General features: G+C 38.2%; 1 protein-coding gene across 1 annotated transcript in view; it reads left to right on the top strand.

Moving 5' to 3' along the window:
* The window catches only part of spns2 (spinster homolog 2 (Drosophila)), a 113,204-nt gene extending 98,455 nt beyond the window's left edge, over nucleotides 1-14,749 (top strand). Inside the window, exons 11-13 of the mRNA XM_017701737.2 lie at nucleotides 3,803-3,966; nucleotides 8,124-8,160; nucleotides 11,644-14,749. Coding sequence (XP_017557226.1) covers nucleotides 3,803-3,966; nucleotides 8,124-8,160; nucleotides 11,644-11,655 — 213 coding nt within the window. The 3' untranslated portion in view covers nucleotides 11,656-14,749. The remainder of the gene's footprint in view (nucleotides 1-3,802; nucleotides 3,967-8,123; nucleotides 8,161-11,643) is intronic.
* Nucleotides 14,750-15,080: the final 331 nt, after the last annotated feature.

Here is a 15,080-nt window from a genome sequence, read left to right as displayed (position 1 = left end):
AGGTCATGACTCACAAGATGACTGTCAAAAAAGCTAAATAGGCCTATTTCAATGTATCTTTGAAAAGGACTTTCTAGAAAATCTTCACACTAGTGATATCCTGCTGTCACTGTAAGCTAGAGTGTGGCCCTGTATAAAGCTAGTGTGGACAGCTGCAGTAGCTGTGTAGCAACTTAGCTATGTGGCTTTCCTACCTTACTCCTTACTGTGGTATAAAACATCTGCATTCAGAGTGCTAACTTGTCTTAACAGCCTACCATTCTGAAGCAAACCATTCAGTTACCACAGACAAGAATGTGCTGTATGTTTGCCCATCAGCGTAACTCAGTTAATGGCATCAGTCAGAGGCCATTTCAGAATTACTGTAGAAATACTAGGAATCTCAGCGTTCAGGCCCTAGGTCAGATTATTGTTCAGTGGTGAGCCACTGCCTCCAGCCTGCTTTACTCTGCTGGAATGTTGTACTAGATGCTAACATCATATTCAGATACATTGTACTTGCTTCCAAAACAAGCCTAAAGGATGCTATGACTGTATTTAGGAAATGTGCACGCTGATGAGGCAGTCTCCTAATACTGCCAGCTCAGTGAGCAATTAGCTATGGAACATGCACGCACTTATCCAAGCCCTAAAGCATGCACCGCTTCCCTGCAGTAACAGGCTTTTTAAGTGTGACAACAAACACTAAAACAAAACAAAACAAAAAAAAAACAGAAAACACAGATAAGTCAAACTGAGTGGTTTTGTTGTTTTTGCAAATCTGGGCTCACAAAAGACTGGACCTGAGCCATTGAATACTTTATTACATAATGCGCTAATAATGTCAAATTTCCTCAAGTGTCTGAGAAGATTGACTATGCATTGTTGCACCCTCCACCATCTCCTGAACCTGACAGCTCTGGAGCCTGAAGGTCTGACTGGCTTACCTGATTTGACAGATATATTTTGAGGACAAGTCCCACCAAACTGATACATTCCACCCAGCTGAAATGTCCACACCATGTTGACATTTGAAAAGCACAAGATGACTTTAGCACGACACTGCTGCTGCTTTAGGAAGGTCCGTAAAAGGTCTGCGTCATATGTCGCATAACTGGTGACCCAGCAAATAATGGTTTTGGATGCTTCTGAAAAGCATCCAAAAAACTCTCCCTCAGATGACTTTACACATATCAGGTCTGTCAGTGGCCGGATAGAAATATGCGTCAACTGTGACTCGACTATTTCACGCCAAAGGTCTAGCAACCTGGTGTGAGCAAAACGATGACGTACAGAGCTCACAAATTGCCCTCAAAATGCAAAATTACAGAGAGCTGGGTAAATAAAATCCCTGCAGGAGAATGCATATTGGAATGATGTGTCTTGAACAAAATGTTTCAAGATGAAGAGTGGACAAATAGATTATATTTATATATATATATATATATATATATATATGAGAGAGAGAGAGAGAGAGATATAGATATATATAGATATATATAACTGACTGACTGCTTGGTCTTTTTCAGTCTGAAGACACTTTTGCAAGATTAGTGTACCTTAGATTTTGGTCATCTTTAAAAATTCTTATTTCTTTGTTATTTAAGATAAATATGCAATCGTAAAGTACATTAAGAGATGATAAGTCATATTTCGGATAGATTAGATGTAAGAACTTTGGATGTGTGGAGCCCTGCGATGGACTGGCAACCTGTCCAGGGTGCATCCTGCCTTTCGCCCAGTGACAGCTGGGATAGGCTCCAGCATCCCCCGCAACCCAGAAGGAGAAGTGGCTTAGGAGGAGGTGTGTGTGGATGTGTGGAGAAAAATCCCTGCGGATTTCTTTAAAAACTGAGGAAAAGTCTCCTGAAAAGGCTGGAAGCTATAATAAGGGCAAATGGTGGATACATTAAATGCTTATATGTGTGTGTATATATATATATATATATATATATATATATATATATATATATATATATAGGGTTCTGTGTAATTTTCTGAAACATTTTTTTTCTTCTTTTGGCTGACAACCATTTTGATTAGAAATTAAAGTAATTGAAGGGTAATTTGTATACAACACCAAAAAATGATTACCAGAAAATGGCTCACTTCATTTTCAAAGCATAAAAAATTCCTATCTCCTTTGTAACACCTGCTTGTGTATGAAAAATATTTTTCAGCCTGGTGGGTGGCAGTATAATCAGGTATAAGCTATCAGCAGTGATCTACCGCAGAAGAAACATTATTCTGAAACGTAATTAGACACGCGCTAGCTACATAATCTCAGCCTAGCCTCCATTTTGTCGGTGGAAATAGCTAAACGCTAATGTGATTTGGCAGACTACCTGAGCCTGCTACGCATATACACACACACTTATTTCCAAGTTCACACATTGGACCTCACTTGTCAGCACAGTGCACAGTCTCCCACATTTTAGACTCAGCAGACCTTCCTATCCCAAGGGAGACATGCATTAGTGCTGATGCTAACACATTAGCAAATCACGGCAGGCAGTGTGCCCTTCCATTTTCAGGCCGTTTGAGGTGATTCTTAGTACAATTCCATAACATCACTTCAGTGAGGTTAGTGATTGTACTGAGTCTTGGCTCCACAGAACTTTTTTTTGCTTCACAGTATGCTAGCATGGTCTGAGGCATTCTTCTAGCCAAGCTTATGTAAGAATCATCTTACATGCTTCTTTGTTGTCTTTTAGCGGTCATGCCTTCAAAGACCTATTTCATAATTTCTTCTTTATCACAAAGATAAAGGCTCCTAACTCGTTCCTAGTAGGGTTCCAGAGTGGAAAGCCTTAAAAGTCAATGTGAATTGTAATACATTTTTATTCCTCACTGTGACAAGATGTTTTAGAGGTGGCTAAAAATCTATATATTTTGATGAAAGATGACATATTTCTTGTTTTCCCACTAAAATGATATGGTATGATGAGCTGTGCTAATATGATGTGCAACATGAGCTGCAATGTTTTTCAGACTTTTTTTAGTAAATTCTTCAGAATTGGACATTTCATTACAATACAAAAGAACAAAATTCTTAAAGAAGCATCCATTGATGAATGAATCCTTTGAAAATACATGGTTTCAGTTTTAAAACATGCATAAATCCCACAAGCACAGTTAAGCCAGACTTACTAACAAAATGCTTCAGAACGTTTGTTGGACAGTATTCCAGTAGAATTTGCCAAATGTATGTCACAAAATCTGTCAAATTACTTGCAACTTTTATCCGTATGACCTGTTGGTGTCATGTCAAATTAAATTAAAATGTAACAATCACTTTCTGCTTGGACCAAGAGAATCGAGCTACAAACATAAAAGCATCTCTATTTTCCTGCATAGTGTAGTTCCAAACACAATCAGCCACGCCTACTCCAGCTAGTAAACTTCTTCCTGAAGTTCCTGATGGGTTGAATCAGACACATTAGATCACATTACATAAGGGTGGTGGAGCTGCAGGTCAGATGGAGGTTGAAACTACACTCTGAAGATCTGGAACGTAGAGGAGGAGGGTTGGTGACCACTGCTTTATAGCATTGCTCAAAACAACTAATTTGACACTGTGAGTTCCCTAACTAGGGAATTCATGTAGGCTACCCAGGCTCTAATCATTACCTTGTTATGACCTTTTCATTGATCAGGCGACGTGTTTATGACTGTTCACATCGTCAATTACCATTGCATAAGGATACTGCACTGACTTTCTAAAAGAATTATCAACAGTCCAAACCATGTTTGGTCATAGGCCTCAAGAATGAGTAGCAGCATGTCGTTGTTTCCTAATGCATGTTTGTCTGTGTTCCTGCAGATATCAGATGCGCTGCAGAAGAGCTATGCTACGTCAGTGCTGTGGCAGTTCCTGAGCTTAGGCTACGCCCTCATGCTCTGCCCCTTCGTCATCGTCCTTGGGGGTATGTTCTTCCTTGCCACCGCCCTCTTCTTCCTCGACGACCGAGACAAGGCAGAGCAACAGTGAGTGGCTTTTCCTTGACTCATCACAAATGCATAATACGCATATTCTTTTTATGAAAACTGACACTTGAACACATTTTCCATCCCAATGAAACCCCCCATTGTATCCAAGCACAGGGCTATAATTTTTCGCTTTTCACCACATAATGGGAGTCTAGAAAAATGGCTGTTGCTATGGTGATTGAGGCAACATTGGCAGCCCTCATCCTGAAAGGCCTCAGGTGGAGCTAGCTAATCCATGAGAGTAAGGGAGATTAAAATCCGCTTCTGTCCAAACAAAGAGATTCTGCATCACATAGGCAATGGGCCTGTGGTAACACAGGATAATAACCTCTAAAGGAGGTTATTTCACTTCCAATGGGGACAAAAAACTAGAAGAGCAAAGGAGACTTGAATAGCAGTAGTGGTGCTAATTCAAGACCAGAAATAACACTGCAGATGTCAGAGCAGCATAAAAGAGCAACATCTTGTTACCATTTCAACAGGGTGGTCAGACGAGTTCATGCCCCAGGAATTTCAGGGCGACGTTTGGTCTAGTAAAAACAAGAATCTTAGACAAAGAGCTGTAAGTCAGTGAAACTGCACTGCTGACAAAAGCTGTTCTCACACCACACACACACATGCTATGTTACATTGCTTAGATTGTACTTAGAAAACTACACTAATATGTGTGTGTGTATGTGTGTGTACATATGTACATATACATACACACACATACATATATATATATATATATATATATATATATATATATATATATATATATATACATACACACACACACACACACACACACACACACACACATATATATATATATATATATATATATATATATATATATATATACACACACACACACACACACACACACATATACATACACAAATAGGATGGCTGCACTTTCCAAGTAATCTCAATTACAAATATAGTTCCTCAGTTCATAAGACCTCACTCCACATCTCTGATGTCCAGTTCCTATGTTCTAGCACAGATTTCCTTTTTTCTGTTTCCTTTTCTTAGGAACAGCTTCTTGATAGCTACATATCCTCTTAGTGTCAAGCAGTCTTCTCACAGTCTCCCAGATCTTGCGTGGTTGTCAATGGAGTCCCATTTTCTTTGTATCTTTTAAAAAAATACACTCCAGTTTTGAAACTCTTGTTTTTTTTCAGTTAGCATCCTTTGATGCTCCACTACCTTATGCAAAGAGATCAGATCTATAATATCCTTAGAAATCTCCCTAAAATTATTAACTTTTGTTTAATTACAGTTTTGACTGGAAATGGTATAAATGGAGGGCAGCCTCTGACTATATATATATTAAAGTAAAAATGATCCATTTCAAAAACACATGACACATATCCCTCAGGAGCTGGAAGAATCTCAGTGCCTTAAAAGGCAAAGAGAATTTCAGAACCTAGAGCGCGAGACGCCATTCTCCTTTGCATTGTTTTATCAAGTGCACTTCCTGTGTTTGCTTCCGTTCTGAAATGACTTCCTTCCACTCTGGTCATAGACATTTTTGGGTAGGGTGGCAGTCTTAACGTCTACGGCCATCTGCCGTCTGTATGTATGCTCCCTGAAGACTAGGGCTCCTCAGTTTCCCACGATGGGATCTCAGTGGCACTTGGCCTTAAACCAGGAATCCTAAGTGAACTAATCAGTCTGAACAGCACTGACCCTAGAGCAATAATCAATGACTGAACTGGGAATTCATTCAATCAATAATGTCACAGGGTTTGAATCTCTGTTAATATTTACAGTTTAGTGTTGAAGGTTATATCAATAAGGAGCTATTTAGTTGCTCAATCAAGTCAAATCGTTTTTGTTTTATACAAATTTATTGTATATTCTGTATTGGCAGACTTTTTTGCTGGTTTTAGTACTAAAATACTTCAATACTTTAAAAAGAAATGACATAAATATGCAAATTTCAGAGCTTTGAGTGAGCTATGAGTGACAGATTAAAATAGCAATCACTGCAAGGGTTAAACATACAGTTGTATGTACCCCTGGTCAAATTACATGCTTTGTTGATTTTGTAAGTGAAAATTAATAATTCAGAACACATTTATACACAGTTCAATGCACAGTTGATGTCTGTTTGTCAAATTTAACAAAGCAGAGAAAAAGTAAAACATAAAATGTGGCCTGTGCAATAATTGTGACACATTTTACATTATATGTATATTTTTCCCAATATATTAAACTCGGCAAATAAATAGAAATTGTGCCAAAAATTTTGGAGGATGTATTAACTTATTTTCACCTACAAAATCAAGAAAGCATATAATTTGACCAGGGATGTTCTAACTTTTGCATATGACTGCATACATGTTTGGAAGGCAAACATTAGAGGTTAATGCAGGGCACTGCCAAAGAACTACGTCATTGTCTTACAGCACCATAGACCTTCCTTTTGTGGTTTAAGTATTACCATATTATTGTACAGCGTAGGTTAGCCATGCCACTGTATTGCATCCTGTGTTATTAACCACATTAACCTCTGTGCCATGAAGGCAGTAACAGATAACACTGCAGGCCTGATACAGAGCAAGGGACGGATACTTCTGCAGAACTCATATATTCCAAAGAGCTTTATCACATACAGTAGTCATAGATAAGTGTTCCTAAGCTCGGCTGTACTGCACTGACAGGGGCATTCATAACTGATCATTCATTTAATAATTTGCTATGATACTTGCTGCAGAGGGTACACCAGTGTGCTGATGTTCAAAGAAGATATACTAAAGGCAAAAATATTGCAAAACTGAACTGCTACCGTCTTACATAATCGGCTTCTAACAGCATCTAAAAAAATTGCAACAACAGGGGATCAGAGCCAGTCCAAAAATAGGATCCTTTTTTTGCTGTGCTTTTTCAAGCTTGGAGCTAGCTCTCGATTCACACGTATCTCTAATAGGAATCAACACAAAAATGCACTGTCCTCAGAGATCCCCTCTATTTATACAGGCCCAAGAAGCAGAATGAACAGCGTTCGCTCGCGTGATGCCATCTATTCCTAGGGCCAGAAGAGTGACTTGTTATTTCTAGGTTGTTAGCTTTTTTTGGCTGAGAGGAGGCCATTTATAGAACAGAGTACAACATTGTTCATAGATGCACTCTCACATACACACGCGTGAGAACATCATCTGTCTCATTTACTTTGCTGCTGTGGCATCAAGTAGCTTAGTGCCTGCAGAGGCCTCCATGTGTATAAGTAAAGATGAACTATAGTCTCAACCGCTACTGGCATGTAGGGCAGGAGCAAGCAGACTGCCTGGTTAATTGTGGCTACCCAACAACAGAGAGAAAGGGTGAGGAAAAAAAATATGTAAAAATATGTAAAACCTATAGCAAAGAGCAGTTATATTAGGAACTGCAGTCAAAATCAAAGTCAAAATTAGGAGAAAATGTATTTAAGTGCAGGGGAAAGAACACCTCTCTGAAACCTGATGAAAAAATGTCTTCATTCTAAATAGAAAGATCCAGAGTTGGCCTGAACATCGCACTAGGGGTGAGCGATATGGCTAAAATGTAATAATGTAATAACATTTACACTCAATAACACTCAACACAAAATACAAAGATTTTTTGTGGTTTGTTGAACTGGAAAGGACAAAAATGACCCAGCAGTTATGCGACTTTACTGGCATTTAACTGTTAATGCAAGTTATATGTCTTTTTGAACAATTTCTATTGGTGATGAAGTAAAAAAAAGAAAAACAAACAGAAAATCATGTAATTTTAATGTGTATAGTTTATATATTTTAGTATAATTTTGTACAAAATTAGTGCAGTTATTTGATCTAATCCAATCAGGTTAAACAGAAAAGATCACATTTTGGGGCAGCCATAATACTATATATTTTTTTTTTAAAGAACCTCAAGAATATCAGGGAAACGAGTGTATAGTCTGACATTTTATATAAGAGACCAGACATATGTAAGCTCCACTTATCCCTTCATTAGAGCAATAATGTTGCTCTCCACAGCCCCTGTAATTTGTATTGGTTAACTTGACCTCTACAATTCAAAGTGATGTCTGTCTTAGAGTGTGTAACTGTTCTAAGATGCACAACTCTTTTGAATCTCTAATCGTAACTTTGATAGTGCCATATCTCATCATATTTTCCCTTTTTTCTTTGTTTCCCAAGGACAAATCAGCTCTCTCTGCCCCCATCTACAGTAAAGGTAAGACTGAGTCAAATTGCATTTCACTGTTATCTGTCCTCTGAAAGCTCTCAAAGTAATTTCCCTACACAATCTGTAATTTCAGTGACATTTAGCCGAAGAGAATTTGATGATTCATACTTATTTGTAACAATTTACAGAGGAAAGTTTACAGAGGAAAAATGAGGAGAGGACTGACGACATCCTGCTTTTTGAAACTCAAAAAGAGATCAAACAAAGTTTCCTCTGATTCCTCAAATTACTCACAACATTCTGACTCGGATGACAAAAAATCTTCTGATCTTAATCTTAGATATCAGAGGCTCATGGTAGGGTTGGGTTTCCAGCTGCAGACATATTAGATTAGAATAGAATATAATAGAAAACTTTAACCAAATTTGATTCTTAACCTTCGGTGTACTTGATCTCCCTGTATTCCTGTTATTCATGGCCCAGGGTTAAGGCTGGAGTAGTTGACCTCACTCTGGTATCTTGCACTCTTAACAGCACGTTCCTGCCCTTCCTCCTTCTTCTCTTATCAGCCTCACACACTCACACTTCGCTCGAGCCTGTGTATGTAATTACCGGAGTTCAGAAAAAGAAAAGATTGAGGAAAAAAAGGAGAAAAAAAAACACTACAGACAGGGAACTAGCCACTCCAAGCTTTCCAGTTCTGTAGATACTCACAATAGACCTTTGGGTGTACCTCTCTAAAAATAACAAGACCAGAGTTTTTTCTTTATGTTCTTGTGGCTCCACTTTGGAAGGTTATCAAGCCAGGACAAGATTTGTCACCACACCAGGACCTTCTGTTGTATTTGTATAGACATTGATTGGTTGCACTGACTCAGACTTGTGTAAATTAAATAATATCAGAAGCTTTTCAGACATACTTGTATCAGCAGCGGTGGATATTGACAATGTCTTTCTAAATAAGAACTCTACATAGAACTACATTCAGGACAGTCATGTCATAGAACATAATGTCAGGTGTGAAAAAGGGGTGTTAATGACTTTGTGAATTTGTGAATATGGGGTCATACGTCACATGCGTAGACATGAAAGCCATGAGTCCCGTCAAAACAACTGTTTTGATATTCTGGGCTAATGCTACAAGGCTTATTCCTGTGAGAGTCCCTTTCTCCTTCTAAGTCACTGACTAACTGACTGTTACCCATGGTCAAAATGTATAAGCGCAAACAAACACAAGGATGGTGATATACAAACATAAATTAAGTGACACTGTCATCTACATTGTTATCCACATACTCTACTCCAAATGTAGGGCTCACCTTGTTTTATAAGCAGTCTTATTTAGCAATTTTCACTCTTCCAGGTGAGAATAAAGTCTCCAAGCACTGGTATATAACCACTACGTGAATGAAAACTGGAGTAGTATTTTGATGTGAGTGATTGCCATTTTTAAAAATTATTGCTTTGTAGAGTCTGCCAGTGTAATGTAGTTAGCTCAGAAGCTATAATATTAGCGCTACTACCCAATGATGGCAAAGAGAGCGAGTAGTTTTTGCTGTTTTACACACTCAAAAGTAATAGTAGTAGTACAGTAGATGATCTTTTATTTCTTGACAAAAAGTGGCTTGTAAAAAACCTAAGTGGTGGGCTCCAGACAGTAACACTGTAGTCTACCATTTAAGGTTGACTACATTGTTAATTAGCCACCTAGTCTTGTTTTCACATGTCAAGTCAAGTTTATGTCTAGAGCACATATGTACAGACCAAAGTGTTGTACAGCTAATCAAAGTGAAAACATTTATGAATAGAAGCAAATTTGATCGTAAAAACACAAACTAACAGTGCAATTAAAACGTAAAAACAATAAAAAAAAACATGAAGTAATATATAAAGCTAAAATAAAAAAAAAGACTAACATAAAAAGACACAAATTAAACACAATCATAAGCCAAAGAAAAGAGAAAAGTCTTAAGGGGAGATTTAAAGTCTCCAGATCTTAAGATACCATGATACACAGTGCTTCAATTCAACACAGTTCAAGTAATAAATGCCGTATGTTCTTTTTTCACTCACCTTTCAGAATGTATAACATTATAGTATTGAGACAAAAAAATCACCATTTGTAGCAGACATTATTACATTTACAGTAGCTGTAGTTACGCTTGCCTAAAGCATCCAACATTAACAAACTGCCGCTCCCTCTGCCACGGCCTTAGGGGCCTTGTCTTGCTGAAGCCAACAGCCATTAGCTAGGACTGAACCCATGACCTCTTGAGTCTGAGCCAAGTTAGCAGAGCATATTACAATATTAACTCATCCAGTTCTGAGCCAGAGACTAAATGGAAGGAAATATTTTTGCAGCAATACTTGCCAGCAGTGTCCTATTCATAATGCACACGTCTCCTTCTATTTGTCGTTCTCCAGCTTCTAATTAGTGAAACTACTATTCTGATTTAAAGCCAAGCTGACTGTGAGGCTAAACTGCATCACTAATCATAAGAACGGTAATAAAAACCAGTGCAGACTCAACCCATAACGTCCAACACAACCTTCCCCTTCTGCCATTTAAGAGGAAATCAATCAGCTATTAGTGATTGGCGCTACCCTGTACATGATGCTTGACCAACCAGATGCAGTTATTAGCATATAAAAGGTAACAGTGATTTTGCCCTGTCTTGGTTACTTATGTAAATTGGTTATTGCTCCAAATCGGTGGGTTCCTTAGGGGTCAGAGCCCTCTGTGAAGACAGCAGTGTATATTACACAACCAACAGCAGCCCCCACACTGACAATTACAGATGACATTATAATGAGAGGCAAGAATGTAAGGTATGTCCAGGGAGGAAGATTAATGAGGCACATTTCTTCAGTAACAGAGAAAGGAAGAAACTTAGTAATTTAGTCCATGTAAAAGGCAGCTGGAAGGGTGTGCTAATCGCTGAAGTCTTGCCGCATCATGATCCATTAGCTTTAGCTGATGTAGTCCTAGACAGAGATCAGATAAACCCAGATCCAATTAAATGGCTGTACGAAGCACCGTCCATAGAAAGACACAGAATCTCTCGACATCACCAGGAGTCCTCAGTCAACTGTAAGAAGTAATCTGTTGAAGTTTCTGGGATGTGCATCTTACCATTACACTATATTGTGTTGCTTAAATAAGAAATAAGAATATTACTACAACACTTACAGAGTTTAAATACAAGAAGCACTGTGATTCTATAAAATAACAATTAACACAGAAATTTTGTTTTAATTCAAAGAAATCTTTAGGCCTTCTCTGAAGGCCTTGAAGGTCCTCACTGTTCCCCACTGCAATACGCTTTTAAATTGCAATATAAGGAGAAATGCTGTGCCTGTATGTGGCCAGGAAGAAGAGCTGTGTTTGTGTATATTGTCAGTGTGACCCACAAGGAACAGCAGACAGATGGCACAGTGGCTTCTAAGTGATAATTACATGAGAACATCCTGTTGGGAAGCCACTCACTCTCTCTCACTCACTCACTCACCCTCTTTCTTGTTGTCTCATAGGTCACCAAATGAGAGGAGAACTGGAGTGGATGGACTGAAGAGCAAGACGAAGGACCGAGATGAAGAGAAGGAGGAAAAGGAAAAAATATATAAAGTTTAATAGACCCACAGGATAACCATGCTGCACACCACCATCACCACCAACATCATCACCGCCCATCAACTTCACTGCTGACTTCTCTCTCATCAGTCAAATGGAGGCTGACCTGAACTTGAGCCATTGAGACACCTTGCTTGCCCAAGAATGACCAAGTCCTGGGCAAGATGCAAGGGGTGGCGTAGCGTGCAAAAGGCAGCCAATAAGCAGCTTTTGGGCAGCTTGCATATGGAAATGTACAGTAAAGGGTTTTGGGGGGGGGCGTCAATTCTTTAGTGCCATACTACTGAACACGGACACACTCTGTCCAGTCACGCTGCCTGTCAATCTGCACCAAGTGCCATAGCATCACATTCCTATACGGGTCCAGTCCACACCTACAGCCAAGTGGAGCTCACTGATAAGCCACAATTGTGTAAATATGGAAATGAAGGAATCAGTGACGAAATCTCACGGATGACCGGCTGTATGGTAAGCCTGCTTTAATAATGCCAACACAGGCAAACGTCTGGTCCCCTGCTCATTTAGCTTCCCTGTGTCTTTCCTTTTTTTTTATCTATTTGTCTTAGCACTTATTGATTTAATGCAGTGCCAGTTATTAATGCAGTCAGCCAACATAATCCACTCATATTTTTTGTGCTACACTTATCTGATTGTGTGTGAATATGAAACCTGAGGTCTTTACCTATGATTGTTTCAGAGGGGTTGCTGGATAAAAGTAGAGAAACACTGGAGTGTAAATATTAGAACTTTTATCAACTTTGTAAATGATTTTTTTTTCAATCTTTCTACCAAATTTTCACAAATGATGAATTACTACATATTAGAATTAATAGGACGTAGGCACCTCAACTAACATGCCAAGGAGAAAAGGGGGAACAGAAGTACTGTTGGGCACTGGACGCCTTTCTTGTGATACTGTTTTCCTCTTATGGATTCTTCACACAGCAGCGGCTCGCCCACCCATGTGAACCAAGAGTCCATTTTCTATTTAACGGAGGATAAGATTCACAAGCACCAGTCTATAATAATGGTCATCTTTGTGCACTGGGCTTTTTTACTCGTTCAGTCGTAGATATCCCCTTTCTGAAAAGGCAAAAGAGCCAGCCTGAATAGCTGATAAGAATCTAGCTCAGTCGCAAGTTAATTAGCTAACGTAATCCATCTTTCTGAAGTTTAAGCCGTATCTGTCGCTTTTATTAAGGGACAATATTACATTTGGGTTATATTATCCAAATGAAGTTGGATTGTAAAAGCATCAGAATCAAATTTGGAAAGGTGTTGACCTCTTGTAGAAAACCTTTCTTCATAAACTTTGTAACAAAACTATGAAAGGTTCACAGTTTGAGAGGCGAATCCTGTCAAAAGATATGGATTTAATATTTTTAACACTACACAGTAGATGTGAATATAAAAATAATGTTAAATTAGCTGAAGCACTTTGCTTTTAAAGTAGGAAGAGGGGAAATGAGGACAAACTGAGGGAAAACTTACTAGACTAGGCCATGTTTACTGTTTCTCTTGTGAAAATATATATTATTGCTGATTTCGCAAATTCTTTGCAAATGGACTTTGTAACATATGCAATTTCATAGAACTGACATCATTTGCAGATGTGAAAAGCTTTGATAAAGGCAATAATTGATATATTTTCACTTTCAGTTGGAGCTCTACTGATCAGACGTTAAGCTTTTTTCATTTTGGTGCATATCAGTCACATTTTGAGACCTTTTACCAAATGGAAATGATCTGTCTTTGAAGCCGTTTGTATAGCGTAGTCGTCCTCTCAGAGACGAGCAGACCACCTTTTTCACATTGAAAAACAGGGCATCCTGCATATGGATCAAGGTGTTGTTTGTTCTGGAAGAGATTGAGGGAAAAAAACAAAACAAAGCAAGCTCTGACATCATCTGTATTGTGAAGGTGTGACTCATCACCGGGAGTGAGGGATACCGTCCTTATTTGCCAGTTAAGTTCTTTCATCATGCCGGGTGTAAAGCTATCTGAATGTGATTCTGTCCAATGTGTTTACACATGCAAATTCATTATAATTAAGCTTTTTTTTGTATTATCATTCTTTTTATGGATGTCTTTTTTTCCTTTCTTTTTACAGATATTAGTTTTATATATAATGATGCTATAAAGATGGACAATTATATTATGCAGCGATTTTAATATATTGTAAACTACAGCTTTGATGCAATGTATTTATTTGTTGTTTATTTGTTACTGTTAGGAAGATTTTACAAAGGGACAAAAATTTTCTGAATATTATGAATATTCAATTTTGGGGGGGTTTGAAATGAATCTACATGTATCATTGTCAGTGAAGAATCCTGGATAGTTTGTCATCTCTTACACCACAAGACAGCACAGCACAGATTTACAGCACACTTGAGTCCTCCAACAGGTTTTCTAGACCAATGAAATGTTATATTTTTATTTTACGTTATTTAGATTTTGCACAAGCGGTTGGGTGTGCCATGTTCAGGGGTTGTTTTTCTTTTCTTTTCCAATTTGTTAGTTGTACACTGGCGTTTTGTAAGTGTTAAAGGGACTGTACCTAAGTATCCAAGTCACGTTTCTCATTCATGCGACATGCTGTCTGTCCACGCGTAGACGCTCTCTGTGATCCTGCCATTGAAACTGCAGGCCTGAGACTCAACACCAAATTCAGATCATTAATAACACAGCCTGCTTATTTAGATCCATTATTTGTGAGACTGTTTTAATGGAAGAGTCATGGGGGTGATGGTGTGTACTGAGAATGTGTTCTTTCTTGTCATACAAGAGTTCTGTACAAAGAAAATGTTTCTGATGTTGTGCAGAAACTAAAAAAGGGGATTTTATTTTTAAGAGCGAGCGTGATGGAAAAGAACAAATAGGTCAAATAGAAGAAACCATTATTATTGCTATCTAGGAAGTTACTGTGATGCTCCGACTGGGAGTAATATGAGATGTAAACATATATGTCAATGATCAAAATAAACTTATTTAATCAAAGCAGAATATTGAGTTTGGTGGCTTTGTTTTTTTATTTCCTTTTCATTTTTCTTTTTAATTCTTTTTTTTTAATGAAATGTATTTATATAGCACCTTTCATGCAATTAAGAGAAAATAAAGGTGCTTTACAAAACAGGAAAAAGAAACCAAAGTATATTCTGATACACTACCACCACACTATATTTAAAACATTTAGATTTGTGTGTGTAGATCAAAAACAACTACACACCACACTTGTAACATACATCAACTTGATGCAACCTGGACACATCATCAGTGATGTTACCTGGGGTCATGGAGTGTTTTGGGTCTTTCGAACATCATACACTCTCACCCG

The sequence above is a fragment of the Pygocentrus nattereri genome, chromosome 23 (assembly GCF_015220715.1).
Source record: "Pygocentrus nattereri isolate fPygNat1 chromosome 23, fPygNat1.pri, whole genome shotgun sequence".
NCBI lineage: Eukaryota > Metazoa > Chordata > Actinopteri > Characiformes > Serrasalmidae > Pygocentrus > Pygocentrus nattereri.
The sequence above is the reverse complement of the archived record's forward strand: the minus strand, read 5'-3'. Positions and strand labels throughout refer to the sequence as shown.